The following is a 23845-nucleotide window of genomic DNA, read 5'->3' on the forward strand; positions in this document are numbered from 1 at the left end:
TAGAGTATATAACATTCTAATTTATTACCTTATCTTAGTTAAATATTTTAAAATAATATTCAATCTCGTTTAAGAGAATATTTAAGCAGTTTCATAAATAATAATAATAAATTGTAATTTTGTAATGAAAAAGCACACTATTATTTATGCTAGTCAAATATAAAACCTTCGATTCGATTTTGTATAGATGTTGTTTAACTTCTACCCTTAAGGAAAAGTCGGGGTGTTTTCTTCCTTGACGCGTGTCCTTGACCCTCGCGGGAAGGGAAGGACCAGTGAAACACCAGATTGTTTGAATCATTTATATTTTTTTCTTTTATTTAATTTATAATAATCGGCTTACCTTTGTACATGTCGGAAGTTAACATTATAAAGCCGGACAAATTTTCAAGAGAGCCATGAAGACGTCGGATATGACAAGAGATATTGTTGGCTTAGAACATCAACCACAAATAAAGATGTAAAAATAACTTGAGAACACTGCGCCTTGTAATTATATTAACACTATTTAAAAAAAACTGAAGAGTTTGATATCATGTACAGTTCACGTAAAGTAATTTTGACTGATATTTTGGGCACGAAACGATGGAAAGGATCGATCTACAACTTAGCAGTTTTGTTGATACCTTAAGGTAGTCATTGCGAGAAATATTATTACTTCTCGCAACTATTTTTTTATTGCTGTTTATACAGCAATTTAAATATTTATGTGTTTATATATTTATATTTGACCGCTACCTTATCACCACTTTTGTGAAATACATATGATTTATAATCAGACTTCAAATAGCATAATATTTCAGGTCACTCTTAGTTGGCACACACACGTCGCCAGAGTGATAACCTAACAGTAAAATGAGGAAACTGCTGCGTATTGTTTTAAACTCGTCTTTTATCCTTATTTATAATAAGTTAATTTCCATTAAATTGTGAATGATTCCTTTATATAGCTCAATCGCCTTTGGATCATCACACTGGTTGGTAGTGTTCAAAGATATTTGTCTAGTGATGGACTTCAGGATATTTTTTATCATAACCCTGTCCACAACCTGTTTGACTGGTGAGCATAATGAATCAAGTAAAATTTTAGCAGATTTGCAAATAATAATCATCATTTTATTGGTTGGTTTTCACCAATAATTTATTATTTTAAGTAATTTTCAAATTTTGACCCTTTAGATTTAGAGGATCAGATAGTAATATTTCTAGTTATTGACAATCACTTGTAATGGTTTTGCCAAGATAAAAATGTAATGGATCGCAGACCACCAAACAGAGACCATATATTATTTTACTGTAATTTTAGTTTCGCGGAATTCTTTAGAGCTTTATTTTTGTACAAGCATTAACCAAACAGCTTTCTATCGCTGTAAAATATCCATTTTTTGTTACAATACGATCGAAAATTGGATCGTTTCTGTTACATTATAGCAGCTCAGAACAAACTTTGTAACAGCAACTTTTTTGTTTATTTAGTTTATGCGGCACTGATTTTTCAAACTATTTTTCTATCTACTAGCTGTTTTCAGTGGTCCAAAAATCGACGAATTACTTGAAATGTGTGATACATAGTATCATTATTGCACCACCTTGAACATAACCTTTACTTATTCGCTCAGCCAACTGGTTATGTGCGAAACCAGTGAACACTGCATCGTAGAGGTTAACTGGATTTTAATTGGTTGAATCTATGTGGAAAATTTCATTTTTTACAAGCAATAAGTTTTCCTCGTCATATATTAAAATTATTTGTAGAATTTATCCTCATTACATTTAAAAGATTTTCCTTGCAACCTTATTTTTATATTATATATAATATTCATTTCACTTAATATATTATGGTGATTTACAAATGTATATTGCTGTTAAATATCAAAGTACGCTACGCTATTCTCTGGCATCTTACAAAACATGAAAAATAGTAAAATCGTTATTGAAAACCGTTACGTAACCGATTTCAACATGCAACATGTTTAATAGTCAATGAATGTCTAAATTAGCAGAATATTATTGCTTCGTATTATAATGGTATATTAATTTATCATTATTTATTATCAATGATTCTCTTTTTAATTTAAGGATTTCCTGCAGATGAACTTGGCAAGGGAAATGGGTGAGTGCAAAATTTTATACTTGGTAACATTTGATCAAAGCAAAAATGTCCAGAAATCATTTAATAACACTCGATAGTTGATATGAGAGTACCCTTATGTAAGGTGACTAGTACTTTTGTAGATGTCTGGAAGTTTTAAGCTTAGATATATACAAAAGTTCAATTAAGCTGATACTTACAATAGCTTTAATTTTAGCACCACTTCCTGCGTTATACCCAACATACCAGAAAATGGTAATTATATAATAAATAACTCAAATCGCACTCCAGTTCCAAACGAAGAGGTGCCTGCTAAAACGATTTTGGAATACATGTGCAAAAGCAAAAACTATACCATAGACGGACAATCTATTATACAGTGTAGAGACGGAGCTTGGCATCCAAGCGTTCCAGAGTGCAAGAGTAAGTTTAATGAATTAAAATCTTTGGATACGTGGATGTTTTATTTAAAATGACCAAAAACCTATTCCAGAACTTTGCCCGTACATCCAATCTTCAACATCAACATCCATTTGCCAATACAACGGAAAGACAATAAACTGTACCCATCAATTGAAACACGGCACTGTCGTGAATTACAAGTGTAAGTCACGACATTTCTCTAGAGAAAATTTGCGACCCAGGACTTGTGTAGACGGTATTTGGGATTTTCCGCTGCCCATATGCGTGGCAGGTTGTTACAAAAATGACATTGATTGGTATTTTATCATAATAATGTTAAATAATAAAAACTTTAATTTTAGAATGTGGTGCAGAACCTGAAAATAGTAGTGTTTTGATTTTGGGCGGTCAGCAAGTTATAAATAATAATTTTCCATGGCACGTGGGAATATACAGAATTTATGAAGATGGCTTAAAATTTGTACAAATATGCGGAGGAACTATTATCAGAAATAATATTGTTATAAGTGGTAAGTATTTTTTTGTAATTTTTATTTATTTATTTTTATTAAATCTTTCGTTGTAACCTGACAGGCGTAAGCCTAATGCGTTACAACGGTATAAATCTGTACCAAGTGAGTTAATCAGATATAATGAATACCTGCCAACAAGTAAGTATTAACCACCAGACTGAAAGTCTGGAAATCGGTGACATCTACATTTTTAATAATTATATATTATAATGTGTAATACAATTTATAACCAATAGACGTCACTGTAGCTGAGACCGGTTTTTTTAATAAGAGCGTAATTTTTATTATGAATTTTTATTATTTTTATTCTTAATGTTTTCTATAATTGAAATAAGTGTACGTCGAAATCAATACAATTATTTTTAATATAGTCTCTTAACGAATAAGCTAATTTTATTGGCTTACCATCATTGAAATATCTGTGGTATGCTCTTATCAACAATTATATTTTACTTAATCTTTTAACCCCACCTCCACAACATGTAGGATTTAAACATATATTTTTTTTACTTCAGCTGGCCATTGCTTTTTCAACGAAGAAACAAATACTCTATTTGACAAGTTTTTCTATAGAGTAGCTGGTGGAAAGTTACGCAGAGTGTTGGATAATTCTATTGACAATGAAAGCCCTCATTTCCAAGTCTCAGAAGTAGTTATTAAACTATATTAAATGATTATTAATATTACTAATATTATACATAAGCAATAATCTACAGATCACCAAAATAATGATACCAGAACAATACGCGGGCAATGATCAACTCCATCAAGCTGACATAGCCCTTTTAGAACTTAAAGAACCTTTTAATTTTTCCCGATTTCTGCTTCCAATCTGTGTAGACTTTGTTGACGACTTTTTCGATAGTACAAATCAATTAGGAAAGGTAACTTCAACTTTCAACAGTTTATGATATGTTTAATAAGCAAACTGACGATTTTTTTAAAGGTAGTAGTTTGGGGAGGTACAGCTGATGGCAGTTCTACATCTGATTACTTCAAGACTGCAGATATATCATTCGCATCGTACAATGAATGCAGAAACAATGTACCGAGGTCTTTTCTCAAATATCTTACATACGACAAGTATTGCGCTAGATATTTAAATCGTACGTATTGAAGCTTGTTCTATTGTTATCAGGAAAATGTGGAGGATGTATGGATAATTGTGTTAAAATTATCTCATTGTTCAATTCAAAGTGCCTCGTTTGTAGTATGAAGTCAAAGTTCGAGTGTATAGTGAAGTGATGATTCCGCTCGAATCCAAGTGATTTTATATATTCATCAGCATTGACAAATCATGTACGAGTTAATTTTGACTAATTAAGCGGAAGAAATAATCTACCCCCTGAACCAAAATTGCATCCTATGCAAGCATTATCTTACTGACAGTATTTTCAGGGTTCGCAAGCCACAATGACTCACGTAATAAATAATTGTAATCAGTTCTTCCATATATCTACGAGGAATGCTAGTGTATGGCTCGGCCACCGTTTATTTCTATAGAACTAGCATTCAGTGTATTGTCTATTAAATACTTATATCTAATTTATTTTGAGAAATTAGGTAAAACAGCACATATTTTTAATACCACACTATAAATTTATTTTGTCCTACTGTATCTTTCTCAACCTATTCTCATTAATGTCTCACGATATATTTTCAATGAATGTTTTTTCAGGCACCAATCTTTGCTTGGGGGATGGTGGTAACGGTATGGTATTCAAGCACCATGTGACAAATGTGCAAAGGTGGTACTTAAGAGGTGTAGTCAGCGTAGGATTTTCTAATTCTCTAAACGATGACCTAACGTGCCGCAACGTTACATATCTTGGACTTACAAGAGTATTTTCACACCGTGACTGGATCATGGAGTCACTTACCAAATACTATTAATTTCACTATATTTTTGATTACTTTTACACATAACTAAAAATTTTATACTTTTATGAAAATTAAATACCGTGACTTAAAAATATAGTATATTTTATTTTAATACCCAAGAGTTGAAATGTTTTAATCTAAAACATGCATAGAGATGTTATAAGTAAATCATTTTACTGCAAATTTATATTTTCATAAAATAAATTGAGCCATCATATGATTTGAGAACAAAGTTGATCTACAAACAAAAAACAAGACACAAATCTTCATATTTGATACACCAAAGAAATTAAAGAGTCTAAACTTACAATGACCATGCAGACTATTATCAACCACTAGCGTTAATCATCGTAACTAAAACTACTTAATCGATTATTAAATACTTTTAAAATGTATTTATGATCTCGCATGACGATTAGTAATGTTAATTGTATATTTTGACGTCATCTGGAAACGACCGCAATGGCTTTGCTTATATAAGGCCACCCGGAAGACATACTCCTCGTACTCCATTAAATTTAACATAACTGCCATCGAGTATTAGGATCACCGCAGCTAGATCCGAGTAATTGAACAGCAAGTCTTTATTGTGCAACCAGTATAACATATAATAAAACACTACGTCTTTATCTTTAATAACTTTTTTTATTAACATAATTAAGTTTAAATATAAACATGTGTTTTTATTTTTAATATGGTTTCAAGATGAATAAATGACAATAATATTTTTCATGAAATCGTATTTATTAAAACAATTTTAGCTTAATTACACAGGTAAAACCATTCGGCATCCCAACCGACCACTACCAGACCATTCATCAGGCGTTACGGATAATTCAAAGAGTCTCCCGTTGCGTAAAACCTTGACAACCAGCGCTTTTCTATAAGAGTTTGCAAGAATGTTTCGAAAGTCACTGTATTCTTTAAAGTTTGATGCATTCAATGAACCAAACTGCACTAATTTATCGTCATCGATCAGTCCCTAAAATAATATATAAATTACATGGATTAAATTATTGCATACTAATTAAAAAATTATACGTACACCCATTGCGGCTGGAGAACCAGGTGCCACAGACTTGACCAAAGCGATGTAAGTCAAATCTGATGGTACTCCTGAAGAAGATTGTTCCGAATCCGCTTTTCCAAAATCATTGGGTTCACTATCTTTGTATTGTGAATGTAATTCTGCCAACTTTTCTTCTATTTCTTTCATGATACTTTTATAATCATTCTGTAAACCTATTTTTAAAAAAATTTTGTTTAATTTAAACAATATTTTATAAAAAAAAAAAAACATAAAATGTGTTGTGAGAATCTAAAATTAATTCTAATAATATGTAAATTATATGCCCCTTACTTTAAGTGTGAGCGAGCCAAAAGGAGGATATCCCACCATACGTGCCTGATTCGTACATACGTATTGCAAAAAATTGAATGAGTATATTCTAGTCTCACAACTACACACACTCAAATAGCACGTCCATAATTTACCGTGTTATTGGGGTCTACTGTACTCATTATTGTTAAAAGAAGCAGATTTTTGATTAACCCTTTGGACGCCTTAATCAAAAATAAATATTAAATTGTTTTTTGAAAAATGTTTTAATTTATATTTATTTAAAATTATATTTTATGTTTATATAGCAAAATTTTTTTTTTAAATTCATTTTATACTGATTTTTCCGTAAAGCAATAAAAAAATTAATCGGGCAGCTTTAGTCGATTTACAAAGTATTCATTTTAATTAAAAATAAAAAATGTAATTTAGTCGATTCAAATAGTTAAGAAACAACCAAAATCATTCATCTATTGTGACAGTTCCTAATATGTATTACTTACAAACAATTTTATTAACAGCTCGCCTCACTTGGTACACGTCTATATCGCTACGAGGATAGTCTTCTGCGTCCACGAAGCTATCACCTACTCTGAAATTGTTCTGGATGATTCCAGATTATACGAGTTATGAGTACATAAGGCATTACATCAGCATAAAATACAAAATGGCTTAAAAACGGTGTTAATTTTACTGAATCGAGGATTGCTTGGTGAGCAGATATCTCTCTTTCAATCCCTTCTCTTTGCTTCATCAGAATTTTGATGGCTTTAGTTAGTTCGTTGTCAGCGGAAGGCATTTTGCTCAGAAAAGCTGGAACCAAACGTCAAAACACAGGATTACTAACGCAATGTTGCCAGGTTAAAAAATAACAATTTGCGCAATTCATTAAATGTTGCTATAATAAACTATGTCACAATTGGAAATTTATTCAATGTACATATATGTTAAATTCATAGGTAAAAATAAGCCAAAACTCTATGAAATACCCGATATAAGTCCTATTTTATACATTTTTATAAAATATTGTGAATGGAACTCCTGCCTAAGTTTTACAACCCCAAAATACTTATTAACCCTTTAAACGTCAAGCGACTGGGTCACCCGTTATTTCTTTTTTTTACGCCCCTCTGGAGTTGGCGCCACAGTTGCCTTCCTGTGCAGCATGCCCCTCGCGCCGGCTTTGCATTTTGTTCATCGACACTGTTACTTAACTTTATTTTAATACGAAAAAATTATCTTTATTTCTATAAATTTTATTGCATTTACATGATTTGTTTTTACTCTGACCTCTGATTAAATTACTTTTTTTAGTTTCCTTGCTATAATTTTTTCAATAAAATTAGACTTACACTTTGTCTCCTATTTGGACAATCACTTCCAGGACACGCGTTCGAGAACAAGTTCTGGCGACTTTTAGAAGGACCTACCGACGCAACCGAATATCTACTTTCGAAGCGACTACTTACTACCTGTAAGCTTAAATTTTTAAATAAAAATGTCTGTTGAAACTTTGGCAAATGTGTGATGACGAGTTGGGAATAAAACACGTGTTAGCTGCTGAAAAATATGTATTTACCAATCAAGTCCACCGCTGCTACCTGCGTTGGGGGAAGGTTGCCAACTGTATCAGAGGTTAAATGTTTTGAGAAGGCCTTCGAAGGACTAATGAAAGTCAGTGTATACCTTAAAATGCGTTTATTTCCACAAATCGCCGCCCTATGGCATATGGATATAATACCATCGGATGTGTTCGTTGCTCAACCAGTCGCTATGACCGTCGAATGACGTCATGGCGGCACGAGGCGGTTTTGAATCGTATTGACCGTTGGACATAACAATTATGTTAGTCATGTTTCAAAAAAATTGAAGCAATGTCATTTTGCACTGTTCATATTTACATAGCTTTAAGTTTTTGATCTGTACTTTGCTATTGACGAATTTGGTTTTATTATTAACTTTGATACGGTAAATAAGTAAATTAAAGCAATTTTTGTATGAGTTCAAAACTTGTGGTAAATTTGCAGAAACTTTTTTTAAACTAAACAATGCTTTTTGTATCGATACTGTAAAGAACGTATGGTGTAATAGTGGTGAAATAAAAAAATGTACTAGAAATGAGACGTCCTTCTTGAGTTAATACACATACAAAAGGAGTTTGTTAAATCAGAATAGGTATTGAGGAAAAACCTGATCTTCGATACTACCGGTATTACAAAATAAAATACCGGTAGTAACGGAAAAAAACAATTTTTCAAGTTCATACATTTTATTTGTTGAAAGCGATATCTTCACGGTTTAGAACTATGAAAAAGATGATGCTCCTATTGCTTTGGATTAACCTAAATAGTGGTATCGGCTTAGAATGTCAAATAAGAATAATATTATGCTCTATTTAGTATTTTTTTATTCTATAATATTCACATAAACATTTATTACTTAAATTTAATGAGCGTTTAACATATGTATGTTGAAATAAATAAATATTAATTACAATAAATTAAATATTATTGAGATATTTTAAAATCAATAAATGTTCAATAATTAAAATACAATTACATAAATAATAAATAAAATCCTATTCACATAGGTATCACAATCATCAATCACATAGATCTGTTCTTAACAAACAAACAGATTTACAATTTTGTACGCATCCCTTTCTCATAATGTTCTTCTGGATAATCATAACTAACAAAAAATGATGAGTAATATTGGAATAAATTGGATTGTGGTGCTCTGTCTCCTGGTATAAAAAGATGATATTTTGTTAAATACGATGTTTTTCTAGACTTATTGTTCCAAAAGATGAAAGATTTGTATTTTTAAAACTCTTTGTTTTTTTTACTATGTAATGAACGAATAAAAGTGAATAAATAAAAGGGACAAAAAGATTTATGTACACATTTTTCATTGGTACTCGTCAGCATATGAAGTATTTTTAGAAGTACCTGAACGCAAGGAAAATTGTTTAAGCGGTTCTTATTTTTTAAAATACGAAATATTTATAATAGCCAGACGGTAGTAAATGTCGGCATCTTAAGTCGAAATTTTACCTACTTGCTTATTAAACTAAAAAAACACGAAGATGACAATAATTACTACATATACATTAAAAATCTTCTAAGAAAATGTTTCTACTCTTAAATCCTTAAATTGCAAACATGTATTAACATTCAACACTATATAATATTATATATTTAATTCGACTTTGAATGAATGGACATCTATTAGATTAGACGACTAAACAACGTTTAAAGGTACTTAACATGACAATTAGGTAGTTGTGATTTAATTGTAATGTAGTAAAAAATCAATTCAAAATCAAACAAAAAAAAAATTATTAACATTGTCAACATTAAAGGGTATAATGGTACTGTGGGGACCATTTTATGTATTTATATATAGGTTTTATTACGGCCGAAACTTGGCGGCACTCTGGTAACATTGGCGTGACGTAGACACATTCTCTTGGCGACTTTGGCGGACTCGCACGGCCGGTGTGTGTCTCGTGCATAGGGTGACTTTTTTTTATGGAGTACAATCCGGGACATCTGTCAGAGCGGGGGGGGGGGTTATTTTATAAAAATAGTAAAATATATTCTTTATGAAACAAATACTATTAAAATAAAATAAATATTTTATAATAACATATAAGTAATTTAATTGGTTTTATAAGTTTTTAGTGATGGAATAAATTTTTTAAGGACTTCATCACAGTTTTCTATTTGCTGTTTGAAGTTCTCGCAAGTATTGCATTCGAAATTACACTTTGTTATAACCATTGCCTTCAATGTATCAATATTCAATTGCGATATCTGCTGTCCACATATTATTAATACTTGAAAAAACTCTTTCTGTGACCGCATTCGTGCCCGGCAAACAGAGGAGAGATCCGGGATTCCATCACTGCTTTTACGTTCACAACACTTCACGTCAAAGGACGGAATGAAAATGAAAAATACAAAAAAAATGTCTATTAATTCTTTAATAACTCATTACATGAGCTCAAAAATATAATTAAAATTAAAGTAATCTAATATTATATTTGACACGATACTCCTTTTTGCGATTGTTGGTATTTAAGAATTTGTAGTTTTTTGTCGCGATATATATACGCGTGAAATAATTTAAAGAGCAGTGTGTACCAAAAAACTGATCTCCTCGGTGAAACTCACAATGAGAAATGGCAAATGCCAAGTGAGAGCACAAAATGATCTAACAAAGCCTTTGCAAACACTCAAAAGCCTACGACAGGGTGCAGAATCGCATGGCTGATTTTATTCTTGAGATAATAGCGAAGAAATACCTTTAAAAAGAAAAAAACAAACACGAAAGAAGATTCTAAAAATGTCTGAAATAAAGTTTTAAAATATTTAAATAATTTTATACAGTAAACCCTAAAAAATCAATTTTAATAGACGTTTTCTTAGAGAACACATAAAAATATTAAAAGAAATTATACAATGCTAAGTAAAGACAAGTTGATATCCAAATTAAATGTTATATATGAAAATTAAACTTTTTGTTACATACCCAATATTAACGCCACCTCCCAACTTATACAAAACAATAAATTGGTACCTATTCCGAAGTGGCATAATTAATTAGTATTATTTTGCACCATAATCATTGTTACGCGATCGCCATGACAAATCTCAGAATATCACAAGATAAAAAAATACGTTTTATTAGCGTTTAAGTAATTTGATCCACATTAACTTTCAATCCTGGTACATAATACTAAATATGTATAACATGTTTACGGTTAACACGTACCTGGTATATTTGCATTCCGAATAATTATATTAAATCAGTAAATCAATGGAAAATACTTTTATCAACAGTTGTCATTGTGTTATCGACCATATTTTTTTATTTTATATGAATTATTTCAATTATATTTTATGATTCCTCATTGTAAGCTCTTAAACTTAAAAAACTAACATTATACACACATTCGATAGTGAGCCTTGTGTATTTTGTTTATTTATGTGCATAGTAACCATTTTGTATGATCATGCATCTCCAAGGAAATTTAAAATAATTAAATTCTTTTTTCTGATTGGTCGAAACTGTTGAGAATTACGGTTATGCAATAATAGGCTTTATGTATATGTAAATAGATACTATTATTTCATAGCAGAAGCTTATAAAACAAAATATAAATAATAATATAAATAAATTATTAGCTCCACTACCTCCTCACCTATTCTATACTCCTGGTAGATTATGACAAAAAACCCGTACAAAAACGGTAATTTGAAGCGTTTTTTTCTTTCTGAATATGCTTACGCGACTCTTGAGGTGCATAATTTGCAGAAATTAAAAAAAAATAGTTTTCCTAATCATTAAAATAATAAATTAATTGTCAGCTACCTTCTCACTCATATGCACTCCTGGTAGATTTTGACAAAAAACCGTACAAAACCGTTTCGTAGCATATGCTACTTTTGTGATTGCAGGAATTAAGAAAAAACTTTTTTTGCAATAATTAAAATAATAAATTAAATGTCCGCTTCACGGACCGAGTAATGAGAGATCCGCTAAGGAACGTGCTGCCATTCGCCGCCGTCACGTCAGTGTTACCAGAGTGCCACTTAATTTTTGGCATAATGAATAAATAGGTTTTAACAATAAAATATTTCATTTATCATAAAATCAATTCAACCTAAAAATAATATTTTAAGTTGAAAGTTAAGTAAGCAACGTGCTACTGTAATAGGTGAAGACAAGAGACTAAAAATATTGTAATACATTTTTAATAACAGGATGAATAGATAACGAGTTTGGATCTATCACGAGCAGTGTTTTAGTGGTTTAAAATATTTTTTGTCTATTATATTTAATTTACATTATTGCATAAAAAAAGTAGCGAGTTTAAAAATAATAAAATTTCTTTAATCAAATTATAAATGGTAGCGTTTCTCAGAAAAATTTCATAGTATTTTATTATTATTATTATTTTTTATTTTAACTGTATTTTGTATTTATTTCTGGATTTATACATCATTTTTTCTCTTAGTCTTGCTGTATTTCTGTTTTTTCAGTATCTGTCTTTATTAAAAACTTATTATGATTTGTCACTATATGTATAATTCATATTATGTTAGCAAGGAGATCAAGACGAGTAGTGTCAGCAAATAAATATTATTTCAGCCTATTAAAACAAATCAAATTACGGACACTATCTCGTCGTATAAAAATATTGCTTTACAAAACGCTGATCAGACCAATTTTGACATACGATTCAGAGAGCTGGACACTTACCAGGGCCGACGAAAGGCTGCTTGACATATTCGAGAGAAAAGTGCTTCGCAGGATATATGGAGCTATATATGAGAGCAACGAGTGGCGTATACGAAACAATCAACCTCTTCCAAGAAGAGAGTGTCTCCACCTTCATCAAAATTGGAAGACATCAGAAAGGAAGTTGGAAGAAAAATATGATTGTAGCCGGTGTATGTATTATATGCAGTTTAAAATATGGAATAGTGAACCTAAATTAACCGGCGAACGGTTGATGATGCTCGATTTATATTAAGTTAAAAAATATGGAACAGTGTACCTAGCCCATCAATGACCGGTATATATGAAGTTTAGTCGTTTAATCGCCGTCGGTGTTCTCCTCTCCATATTGTTAATCTTTCAACATCCCAACTTCGCAGCTTCCACCCTCTTGAATTCGCATCAAATAAAAATAATATATGCATGCCTTAATTGCTTTACAGCGAATCGCTTAGGTCAGCGCATCAGTGCGACAAATAATATCAGATTCTATTATTTAACAATATTACTTGATAATTTTAAGTGAATACTACGTCTTTATTTGGTATCATGGCGCCCTACAAGTCTAGCGCCCCAGGCGATCGCCTGTACTACACCAGTAATACCGGTATCTCTAAATCTCTAAATCAGAAACAACAATAACAATTTGAGAGTACATATGCTAGTTCTAAACTACTTGAAACATGTATGGCATAATGTCTAGCAGTTCAGAAGCTCTTTAATTTATGTATGGGCGCGAGCTAGTTTAAAGGAAGCGCAAAAAGTTTAACCTTTAATCCTTAGTTATAAATATATTCCTAATATTTTCAAAGGACCAGATAATTTTTAATTAAAATCTTATATCTATCTGATATTCATGCTGCTACAAGTAGTGGAAATAGAACAAGAAAATAGAAACTCTAAAGCAAAAAATACGATTTACCACTAGGATTCATCCTTAGAAAACCCGATGTGTTTAAAAAAATCGGATGTATTTTATAATCAAGAGCGAATGTGCAAGAAAATAGTTTCTGTATTACAGAAAATAATATACAAGGAGGTAGAAGATGTTATTTTGCAACTCAATGTCTGAAAGAGCCATGTCCAATTATTTTTTTATTATAATTGACATATTTTTGTGAGAACGACATAAAGTGAAATAACTGCATTGGATTCATAACCAATGTCAGGACACACGGCATTAGTTAAAAATAAAGCACATGAAGTTATCTAGACGCATTGCATACTTTACAGAGCAGCTTTTGTGTCAAAAAATGTAAGCATGAAACTTATCATTTTTACAAATGTTATAAAAAAAAATCAAAAATAGTCCTTTAAAAGCTAGGTCGTTTAGAAACCTGTGTGAAGATATGAGAGTTAAATACACCCTACTTCTAAATACTATTCTGAAATGCGTTGGCTATTTCAATAGATAAATAATTAGTTCAGTAAATAAACAATTATAATAATAATAAATTAGTGAATCGTTTATTTATTATTTTAGAAGCATTGAGGTTTTAGGCCCTAAATTTTTTTAACAGTATTACGAAGATGATAGAAGTAATAATTAGCAAGCAGCCATTAGTGCTTAACGTTGCAAATGTTTTTTCTGTTTTACTAAAATTTTGTTTCATTGAATATATCAATAAATAGTGGAGTTTGTGATTGAAATGCTCGTAAAATTGATGAAATGCACTGTTGAACTCTACACATTCAGTAGAAAACTCAATCGAAGTGTTATTTAATTGGAATTTTATATTGAATTCAAACTCTGGTGTCCCAGGTTTAACATTTCTGTATACGTTTTTAATCAGTGTATCAGTAAACATTTTTTCTTTGAGCATTATATTTTCAATTTCATACTCAAGATCTATTTCCCGGTGTTCCCACGTCTTATAGTATACGACACAGTTGTAAGTAAAATTGTATATAGCTCTGCCATTTTGGTTGACACAAAACTCATTGATGACTTTGAAGTCACATCGCAAATAACTGTCTAAAATGTTTTCAATGTGTAATTTTAATGCTGTTAAATAACCCATTATATCAGTTTTCAATGTTAATTTAACATTACTAGGCAAGTCAATTCTGATCGGCTCTGCATTTTTGCGAACAGGAGACACGTCTATACCTAAAAAATCCTTGATTAAACGTTCCTCAGGTAGGCGTTTAATTGTATTAGCTGCTGATTTACAATGCGCTTTGAAAGATTTTAATTCAGCTTGATCGACGTCATTGGTTAAGTTATGCGAATGCACAAATGGATCCAGAATACAGATTGAATTAATTGTTGGGATTTTATCCACCCTGGCTTTGATGCGATCAGCATAGTTGCAGAAAGCTGCTGGAAAATCTTCTGCTCTTTTGAATAATCGATTGCTATACTTTTTGCCCGTGTAAGTTGAAATGACGTATTTTTCGAATGCGAATTCAGAACACATTCGAAAAAATCCCTCTAACAACACAATTATCTTATCGCGATTTTTATTTTTATACGACCATAGAGTACTCATATCAAATCCACAATTCCAATTATCGATTTTGATCATTTCGTAACCGTTACCTCTCTGTAGGCTTTCTATCGTAGGCAACATTGGAGGTGAGATAGTCTGCAAATAATAAATAACCAGCATGACAATTGCATAACTAGTAAAACTCAACTCCTTAACAATTTTGTGTTTTTTAGCCCAGTACTTTAAGATCATTAGAATAGGTTTAATTCTAGCGTCTGTTTTTATGAGCATGCGTAAAAGCTGAGAATTATGCACACCATAGCTATGTTTAAAACTAATGTCGCATTTTAAGCCAGTAGATATGTGTGTGAACTTAATAGTTGGTACTCTAGCTTTTGGAAATCCAACGATGTCAGTTAATTCACATTTGAACATGGAAAGGGTTTCAACCATTTCAATAATTAAAACTTCATGAAAGAGTTTTTCTACTTTTTTACGTTTTAAGAGCAGAGTGGTCATGTAATCTAAGCTCAGAAATAAATCTACATCACTGTCGCTCAAAGCTAATTCAGTAGTTACGGAACCGAATAGTTTTAAAGGACATCCTGCAATATAAAATTATTGTTAATAAATGATCGGTATTTATTTTGTCAGTAACTATGTTAAATGGTCAGTTATTTCGATACATAGTTACAAAGTATATTTATAAAAACTTCATTGAATAATTTGTATCTAATGAAAAATAAATTAGTTTAAATTTTAACACTTAAGCGACGAATCGTTTTTTCGCTCCCTGTTGCATTACATGAAAATGGACAATAAAAAAATATGATAATTCATTAAAACAAAATCGGTCAAAATGTAAGACTTGTATCAGTACATCTGTTAAAATTATAATATCAATAGTTTTCAATCTATGGACCTAAAATAAAAATTGAAACCTAATAAATTGACATCTACAATATAATGGATTTTATTTTTACAACAGCTTATGTGTGTTAAATTTATTAAACTAGCACTTCGGTATCTCACAATAGTGATGAATCGCAGCTAGTGAGCCTAAGTTGTCGCTATCGGTAAACATCTTAAAGAAGATTTTTGGGATAAAGTTTTATTACTTTATGTCTCAATATAATAACTACCGTTGAAAATGTATTTATCGACATTTTATATTAGACAGTGAGACATCGTATATTGTAAACTAAATTTTGACATTTTCAAAACTTGTTCTGTAATCATTCACCGCTCTTAGGCTACTGCCTACTTGCCTGTACCCACGGTATTTGCCTGTACCTGACCCATCGGTTAAGTGTTAAAATAAATTAATTCATTTAGTAATTACTGACCATTTATAATATTACTATTTCATTTTCACATACTTGGAAATGGTCTCAATATAAATTGCAAATTTTTTAAAAGTATGTCCACTCTTTCAGCATGATCTGAACTTGGTCCTATTTGAATAATTAATTGATTGAGTTCATCTTTGAATTTATAGTTTGCCACATTCTTTTGAGGAGAAACTGATGATAAAATATATTATTATATTATGAAAAAATAGTGAAAAGTAGAGCAATATTTTTTTAAAGATTTACCAAATGTTGCTGAATTTGATTGTTGATCGTTATCGAGTAGTGGTCGCCAAACGGTCGATCCTGAGTTACTGATAGTAAGTATCGCCATTATCGGTAGCTTTGACCCTGTAAAGTTTTTTTAAAAAATGTGTCAATTTTTGAACAAATGCAACGTTATATTTTTCTAATAAAATTGAAAATCTTAAAAAACAAAATCTTATTATTATTATTAAAATGCTTTAAATATCCTACCATATAATTTGAAAACCATTGTTATGTTTATACTCCACAGCCCTTTATATATGTTTATATATAAAGGGCTGTGTAGTAGGCAAATTTTACCGACTACATATAGTCCAGTCAAATAAGAATTTAACCTCGGAATGAAAGATAGAAAGTTGAAATTTTGCACAGACCTTTGTTTTGTCGTTCTTAAGAAGGGCTGAAAAGTCTCATAAGATCGAGTGTTCGCTAGTCAAGATATCAAAGGTCAAAGGTCACAAATTTTTTTTTTTTTTTTTAAATATCTCGCTTCCTATACGTTGGACGTCATTAGATGTTTCACAAAACTTGTAGAGAATAAAATTTGCTACAAGTTTGGTGAACTTAATTTTTTTAATAAAATACAATATTATAGACAAATGATAATATTTATTTATTCATAAAACAAATATGAATAAATTTACATTGTTGTAAATGATTGTATCATAGTCGAATTTTCTATGAGAGAATATTTTTAATTTCTTTATACATTTGCTGCTCATTTTGTTAAGTATGGTTTCTCAGGAGATTTCATCTCCTCATAAATGCTTATATTTAAAACATGCGATTAAGTATAAAGAAGTGAGTACCTGGGACTCCAGAGCCATTCAACTAAAGCGTTAAAGTTAAAGAGAAGAGGCGTTTATTGAATATTTTATTTGATATCGTATTTAGTGGCGAATGTCAAACGTCAATACATTCCAGATATATTTTTGGTCTAAACACTACAAGTGACTGCTCGTTCTTTTAATTAAAATTAAAATTTTATCGATAATAAAATATTTTTTTTAAATACAGAATTGCGTATATGCTCTTTAAAATATTAATAGCTAATAACTAAAATTAAAAATAACGATATCAAAATATTAAACGGAAAAAATATTTTTACTATAAAAATATTTTATATTACCCTCACCCCATCCCTCATTGAACATATTTATGCGTGTAATTCTTGGTATATAAGAGGGAAGTTCAATAAGTACTCGTGTTAGGAATTAAGACGCCATTTTTTTCAAAAACAAATTATTATTTTTTTAACATAGTCCCTTTTTAGTGATATATACTTTTCCCAACGTCCCTGCCATTTTTTAACCTATCCAAAAATAGTAATTGTTGAGCTCTGCAAAATACGTCTCTGTCTTGATGATCACCTCATCATTTAAGCTAATTTTTTTCATGCGAGTCATTTCTTTGTGTTTGGGAATAAGAATAAATCGCAGGAAGTCAGGTCGGGAAAAAGGGAGGAGAAGGAAGTGCGGCAGCAATTCATAACGCAGCTCATGCAATTTGGGGGCGACAACACATTTACGAAATGAATCGCTTAATCAGCGCTCAGCGTGTTAAAATTTTTCAAATGTTCTACAGAAATAACAATTCTATATAAAATGTGTATCGTAATTTCGAAAAAGATTTAACACCATTGGATTTTTATGGAGTTACGCTAAGAGTCATGTCTACGTCGACAAACCCAAAAGTTTGAGCACCTAAAAACCAACATCCACCAAGTCATAGTCGAGATAGTGCCCGAAATGTACAAAAAAGTCATCGAAAAGTATATCGAAAGGATCGATTGCTGCAAAAGGTCCAGAGGCGAGCATTTAATTAATATTATTTTTCATAATTAATTATAATCAATTAATCGATGAATTAAAAAAGTCTGAAGATATTGTTTAGTCCCGCATCTGATTCATCTCTTTATGAAAGATTAATGAGAGTAGTTTTAAAAAAAATCGATTTATTTGTTGTAAAAGTATGATTGATAGATTGAAATGGTTGAATGATTTAGTATTTATATATAAGCTAGAAAATAATGTTAAGTATTTAATAATAAATAAAGATGAACATAGATTTAATACTAGAAATAGAGACAATTTGAGGATAGTTAGGTATAAGAAAACGAGTGCGTGAATTGGTATAATAATATTTCTACAATGGAATAAAGAAGCACCTCTCAATGTTTCCTCAATGGAATAAAGAAACACCTCTGTGCACTAAGAAATAAATTATAATATTAAAGTCTTTTTTATATTCTGTTTATGTTTGGATAAAAAAAATTAAGTGTAAACAATTAGCAATTTTATCTAAATAAATTAATAAAATAAATAATAATGATTAACTGTCTTCACAAAGCGATCGTCCGATAATTAAAATGGATAATTACAATAACACTTTCATTTTTATGGATCTCTCTCGAAGCTAATGAAGAAAAGGGTTTAAAAAGTTTTTATGTTGTGGTAGATTATGATAAATGATGAATCTCGAAAGTCTTCGTAGAAAATCAAACAATGATGCAATTCTTGGATGTTCTGAAAGGCTGATTTCATTTGTGTTTTGTTAAGGTAAACCTGTTTCAGCCTTCTAAATGCCATCGTTGCAACCATTACAGTCAATACACACTATTTATGGGGAAAAATATTTTATTAAAAATTGATAAAAATAATAAAATTTTACTCATGAATATGAGCGTCAAAAGCAAAAATTTCATCTAGCGATATATCTAGTCATAATAAAACTATTTTTAAAACTCTTTAACTGATTTTAGTCAATTTAACAATTTTAAATTTAAAATAGCAAATAAATGTATTTATTTTCATTTTGGGTTATAAGGTATTACATAAGATAGTCTTACAAAAATATATCTAGGATTTCAGAAAAATAAAATTATTCTCACAATACTTTTCAAAACATGATTATTGGTCCAAAAGTAGTAATTTTTTTAAGAAAACTTGGTTAATCTTGATGATTGAAAGATTATACATACCGAAGCTTATAAAAGATTATAAAAGACAATGTGGAAATAAGCATAATAATACTAACATTATCACGCTTCTATAGCAATCTATTCATCTATCAATAATTAAAACTCGGTTTTCTTCATTTGGTTTAAGCTCCGATGAACGATTGCTTAAATTATCCTTACTCTAACATTATAGTAGTGCCCTACTGTAATATAAGACATTTGATACATAATAAAGAGATAATTGATTTTGATATATTTATTTTCACTTAAAGTAAACAATATTTTATTTAATGCATATTGGTTTAAATCGTAAATTAAAAGCATAAATTAAATACATCATACTCGATTAATGTATTATTATTCTTCAGTATCGTCCCCTTGGCCTCTCAAATAGTCATAATATCTGCAAGCGGCTTTTTCTTGCTCGTAGGTTTCGCACGATCCCGGTCTCATTAGACGGACATGCGTTATGGCCTGATCTGGACCCATATTTTGAAAAGCCATGAAGTAGCACACCAGCATAACACCGGTTCTGCCTCTTCCTTGCCGACAATGAATGCCAACGGCCTGAAGAGGCATTAACAAAAAAAAGTTTATAAGAAATCATAGCCTACTAAATAAATACTATCATTTTACCTGTCCTTTCACCTGACACTTTCGGCACACTTCGACGAAATCCTTGATGTCCTTCAGAGTCGGAGCTTCGAACTCATCGCACGGTATCTCCGTCCAGTCCAACAGGGGATATTCCCTGATCGGTGGCTTCTTCTCCGGCGATAGAGTCACTAAGTGCCTGATTCCCTCGTCCACGAGGTATTTGAGATTTTCTTTATTCCTCGGGTACGCCATGGCGGCTAGCTTGTTCGGCACAACCCACGAAAAGTTCCACGGAGGGTACGAGTCCACTTCAATGTCCGACATGATCCGATTTGTTTGTTTATCTCAGACACACATGTAAAAACACTGTCGGCGCGGCGGATACCGAGAGAGCAAATAATACTTTTTACTTGAGCATATTGCTCAATATGATCGGTAATAGGTTATTGACTATTGACACAGAAAAAGGTATGTGCTCCTTAATCGCCGATCTATTTTGATATGCAACATCCCCGTATTGACATTTGACGGATACGGGCCAACAAGATTTATATTTAGAGATTAAGAGTGGTTTTCAACATGTTTTATATAATATAAATTAATTAACAAAATGTATTTTTTTTAACTCTTAGAGCTCATAAGTTTAAGAACGCAATACATAAGTTTGCATTCTTAAGAAAAATGGATTGGATCTTTATTTTAAATTAGTTCTTCTCTTCTTGAATTGTCTGATTGTTTGCCGATGTGTCACATAGTTTATATTTATGATTTGAGACGTTTCTGACGAATCACAGATGCGGATGTATACAATACACATTCCTTTGGCTATTGTCTGATAAATATCTGGGTCTACAATGTAGTAATTTTTTCATAGTCATGTGGCATATTCTATGCATCTCAATGTTTTCAATTGGAATTTTTGGATTATTTCGATGAATGTTTTGATTCACTATATCCTAGAATTTAATCTGAATATTAACGAATTCACGTGATCGCTGGGAATAGATTTGAATTAAGCAAATTTTTAAAATAAATAACAGTATTAATTTAATAAATCAATAAAATACATGTAGAGCAAGGCAAGGATTATAATAAATAAAATATATAGCTATAATAATAATAAAATGGGCGATAGGATAATGATCTCGACAATCTTAATACGAGAACAAAATATCAATACCGCCCTGTGTACTTATACTTACAGGTACGGCCCCTTAGGTTGATCGACTGATCGCAGAGCAGAAATTTAAGAGCATGTAATGATTTATTGTTTAACTTGATAAGTGAGTGAATATTATTTTTTAGTATAATTCATCTTTGATAATTAATAATACTAAATTATTAAAAAAAATGATATGAATCAGTCATAAATATTTTCTATTTCATTCAACGAAATATCAGCATTAAAGGGATTAATGACGATAGTCAAATGTTTACTTTCTTGTTGCATATCCATTTCCTATATTCTTGAAAGATTGGTGGATTAGCTTTTCAGTGGCTTCCTTTTCAGACATAAGCAGATTAAATTACTTTGTCTAAACGTTAAAATATTAATCTAATTAACCGAATTATGATAATAAAAATCAAATGTTTGTTTAATATTTTTATTTCCAATGTTAAAATACTCTCAACATATCTTGTATATCAATTACTTAAGTAAATAACAGCTTAGAAAGCTAAAGGACGTTAATTAAAATATATAAATATATATCTAAATAATCATAATATTAAAAATAGATTGACAGAATCGTAACAAAACATTTCGACATCAAAATTTCCAAATATATGTATAAGTATAACAAATTTTTAGCTACCATTCACACCGATATAATAATCGTTATTAAACAATAAAACATTGACTGTCCGATGCGATATTATGATCACGCGATAATCCAAATGAAAAAATGATATGTTCCGATTGTTCCCAAATCAATAATTAAGTACCCTTTTGTAATATGGTCGTCGTAAGTAAAGCTCAGCGTTTTTATAATAATGATAATAATAATAATTGTAGACATACATAGCTATAAACAATATATAATAAAGTATCATAATATATAATACATACGCTAAAAATATAGATTAAAAAAACTACACAAAATTAAGTAATCATTTAAAAGTGTATACGTGTATATTTATAATCGTAGTCTTTGCACGGAGGCTTAGAACAATTATTATCGCCGTTAATGTGAATCCGCACTGTATATAAAATTGATCGATATTAATTATATTACATATGTTATAGAATGATGAAAGTAATAAATATATATTTAAAAAAAATATAAACTTAAATATTTAAATATTAAACGCATATTGGAATGACTTGTTTCCTTATTTATAAGTTAAGATATACACGAGAAACGGAGGTATAAATATAGATCATCTGCGTCATCTTATAAATATCACATGAGTTTAATAATAACGCGTGTCATTTCTAATTATAGTTTTGGAACTGGATCAAAATAATTTCTTTATAATTAAACGCTAAAAAACAATAATTGGAATGCATTTGAAAACCACAGATCGATCTACTAAACGTACATTGCGACACATTGACACGTGCCAAATTTTTACTAGAAGGAAACATGTCTTTTACGTATCTTTAAAATTGTCAAAATTTCAACACATCGTTTAAATGCAATAATACAGGTGATTTATATATTGTATAATATATAAAACGCGTCATTGGATTGCAAAATCTTTCGACACATTCTGTATATAATTATAATAAAAATACATCAATCAACATTTGATTCACACATTCTCTGACATTCTAAGAATCGATCGGATAGTTTTAAATAAATGAAACGTTTAAGCTCCAGCATGTTTTTAATCGTTGAAAATGATTATGGTTTATAATGTATAAATTTAATCAATATTAAACGTTTCATCCACCTGAAACTAAACAAATATTACATTAAACAAATTTAAGTACTTAACAGAATACATATATTTATAAAAAATACTGACGTTTAATAATAACATGATAAAGGAATGAGACAGGAATGTATATATTATATGTACATACGCCGGGACTTCAACTTTTTAACTTCTAAAGTATCGAATATTAAGCTCGTCGCTTTAGAGTCTAGTCATCATACGTTCGACAGAGATAAAAAAGCATAAGTTGTTAAAAAATCTAAGCTTTATCATCCTTACTTGGCTAAAACTAAGACTATTGTGAAAAAATATACATTTGCAACGTTTCATCGTAGTAAGGCTAGAAAAATTAGAATTTCATAATGCGTTTTTAATGTGTGATATAAATTGCACAGTAATCCTTCACAACAGATTTATCATTGGGCTATTGTGGTCAAAAAATGAAGGACCACTGTACACGATACATAATTTTACTAGTTACTATTTGATCTTATTATAATAAATATAAAATTTATATTGCTTTTTTGTGTAGTGATCATGTGTAAAAATTTAAGAAAACTCTTTGAATTGCTTATGTGTTAGTAAAATGTATTCATCTGATACTATACTATTTCTTCGTTACAAGTGCTAAACCGTGACTAGTAGTGAATCAGCCGATCGAAAAATTATAACAACACTAGCACACTATAAGGGGAAGTTGACAACATCGAATTGGGTGTTATTGTATAAAACGACAAACATGGACGGAGCCTTATTATCCAATCATGTCCGATATTTTAAAAGGCCATCGTAATTGCTATCCATTATTTTTAATTAGTTTTTTTTA

At 30.4% G+C, this 23845-nt stretch overlaps 4 protein-coding genes across 7 annotated transcripts; 1 reads left to right on the top strand and 3 right to left on the bottom strand.

Annotated features, from left to right (window-relative positions):
- The first annotated feature begins 806 nt into the window (after positions 1–806).
- LOC148231664 (modular serine protease-like) lies at positions 807–5000 on the top strand. 3 transcript variants are annotated; one of them, XM_088191487.1, is made up of 10 exons: positions 807–871; positions 951–1060; positions 2080–2113; positions 2310–2515; positions 2586–2786; positions 2857–3024; positions 3543–3676; positions 3744–3911; positions 3974–4133; positions 4706–5000. In XM_088191487.1, the coding sequence occupies exons 2-10, from the start codon at positions 1009–1011 to the stop codon at positions 4918–4920; spliced, it is 1338 nt and encodes a 445-aa protein (XP_088047613.1). In that variant the 5' UTR covers positions 807–871; positions 951–1008; the 3' UTR covers positions 4921–5000. The 3 variants fall into 3 exon arrangements, with proteins under 3 accessions (XP_088047613.1, XP_088047614.1, XP_088047612.1); XM_088191488.1 differs by having other exon boundaries at positions 807–850; XM_088191486.1 differs by having other exon boundaries at positions 814–1060.
- Positions 5001–5533: 533 nt separating this feature from the next.
- LOC148231665 (26S proteasome non-ATPase regulatory subunit 9) lies at positions 5534–7129 on the bottom strand. The gene is made up of 4 exons (XM_088191756.1): positions 6942–7129; positions 6751–6850; positions 5954–6150; positions 5534–5890 (listed from the first exon to the last, which is right to left on the bottom strand). Exons 1-4 carry the CDS (start codon positions 7044–7046, stop codon positions 5675–5677), a joined length of 618 nt encoding a protein of 205 aa, XP_088047882.1. The 5' UTR covers positions 7047–7129; the 3' UTR covers positions 5534–5674.
- Positions 7130–13647: 6518 nt separating this feature from the next.
- LOC148231666 (uncharacterized) lies at positions 13648–17535 on the bottom strand. Its single transcript, XM_088193145.1, has 4 exons — positions 17393–17535; positions 16563–16667; positions 16347–16490; positions 13648–15572 (listed from the first exon to the last, which is right to left on the bottom strand). The coding sequence occupies exons 2-4, from the start codon at positions 16648–16650 to the stop codon at positions 14032–14034; spliced, it is 1773 nt and encodes a 590-aa protein (XP_088049271.1). The 5' UTR covers positions 16651–16667; positions 17393–17535; the 3' UTR covers positions 13648–14031.
- Positions 17536–19783: 2248 nt separating this feature from the next.
- On the bottom strand, positions 19784–20674 carry LOC148231667 (dual specificity protein phosphatase 23-like). Of its 2 annotated transcripts, none has more exons than XM_088192080.1 (2): positions 20191–20674; positions 19784–20109 (listed from the first exon to the last, which is right to left on the bottom strand). In XM_088192080.1, exons 1-2 carry the CDS (start codon positions 20461–20463, stop codon positions 19900–19902), a joined length of 483 nt encoding a protein of 160 aa, XP_088048206.1. In that variant the 5' UTR covers positions 20464–20674; the 3' UTR covers positions 19784–19899. The 2 variants fall into 2 exon arrangements, with proteins under 2 accessions (XP_088048206.1, XP_088048205.1); XM_088192079.1 differs by having other exon boundaries at positions 20179–20658.
- Positions 20675–23845: the final 3171 nt, after the last annotated feature.

The sequence above is a fragment of the Plectrocnemia conspersa genome, unplaced genomic scaffold, assembly GCF_051122295.1.
Source record: "Plectrocnemia conspersa isolate PC_06_02 unplaced genomic scaffold, ASM5112229v1 ptg000009l, whole genome shotgun sequence".
Taxonomy (NCBI): domain Eukaryota; kingdom Metazoa; phylum Arthropoda; class Insecta; order Trichoptera; family Polycentropodidae; genus Plectrocnemia; species Plectrocnemia conspersa.

What these genes read in the sequence shown, in the direction of transcription:
- LOC148231666 (XM_088193145.1), bottom strand. Translation starts at nt 16,650, where the DNA reads ATGGCGATACTTACTATCAGTAACTCAGGATCGACCGTTTGGCGACCA. An exon ending in ATCAAATTCAGCAACATTTG is followed by an intron (nt 16,491 to 16,562) that starts GTAAATCTTTAA and finishes TTTTATCATCAG; the next exon opens with TTTCTCCTCAAAAGAATGTG. An exon ending in TATATTGAGACCATTTCCAA is followed by an intron (nt 15,573 to 16,346) that starts GTATGTGAAAAT and finishes TTTATATTGCAG; the next exon opens with GATGTCCTTTAAAACTATTC.
- LOC148231667 (XM_088192079.1), bottom strand. Translation starts at nt 20,463, where the DNA reads ATGTCGGACATTGAAGTGGACTCGTACCCTCCGTGGAACTTTTCGTGG. An exon ending in AGTGTCAGGTGAAAGGACAG is followed by an intron (nt 20,110 to 20,178) that starts GTAAAATGATAG and finishes ATGCCTCTTCAG; the next exon opens with GCCGTTGGCATTCATTGTCG.
- LOC148231664 (XM_088191486.1), top strand. Translation starts at nt 934, where the DNA reads ATGATTCCTTTATATAGCTCAATCGCCTTTGGATCATCACACTGGTTG. An exon ending in GTCCACAACCTGTTTGACTG is followed by an intron (nt 1,061 to 2,079) that starts GTGAGCATAATG and finishes TTTTAATTTAAG; the next exon opens with GATTTCCTGCAGATGAACTT. An exon ending in TTGCGCTAGATATTTAAATC is followed by an intron (nt 4,134 to 4,705) that starts GTACGTATTGAA and finishes ATGTTTTTTCAG; the next exon opens with GCACCAATCTTTGCTTGGGG.
- LOC148231665 (XM_088191756.1), bottom strand. Translation starts at nt 7,046, where the DNA reads ATGCCTTCCGCTGACAACGAACTAACTAAAGCCATCAAAATTCTGATG. An exon ending in AGCTGTTAATAAAATTGTTT is followed by an intron (nt 6,151 to 6,750) that starts GTAAGTAATACA and finishes TTTTAAAAATAG; the next exon opens with GTTTACAGAATGATTATAAA. An exon ending in GTTCTCCAGCCGCAATGGGT is followed by an intron (nt 5,891 to 5,953) that starts GTACGTATAATT and finishes ATATTATTTTAG; the next exon opens with GGACTGATCGATGACGATAA.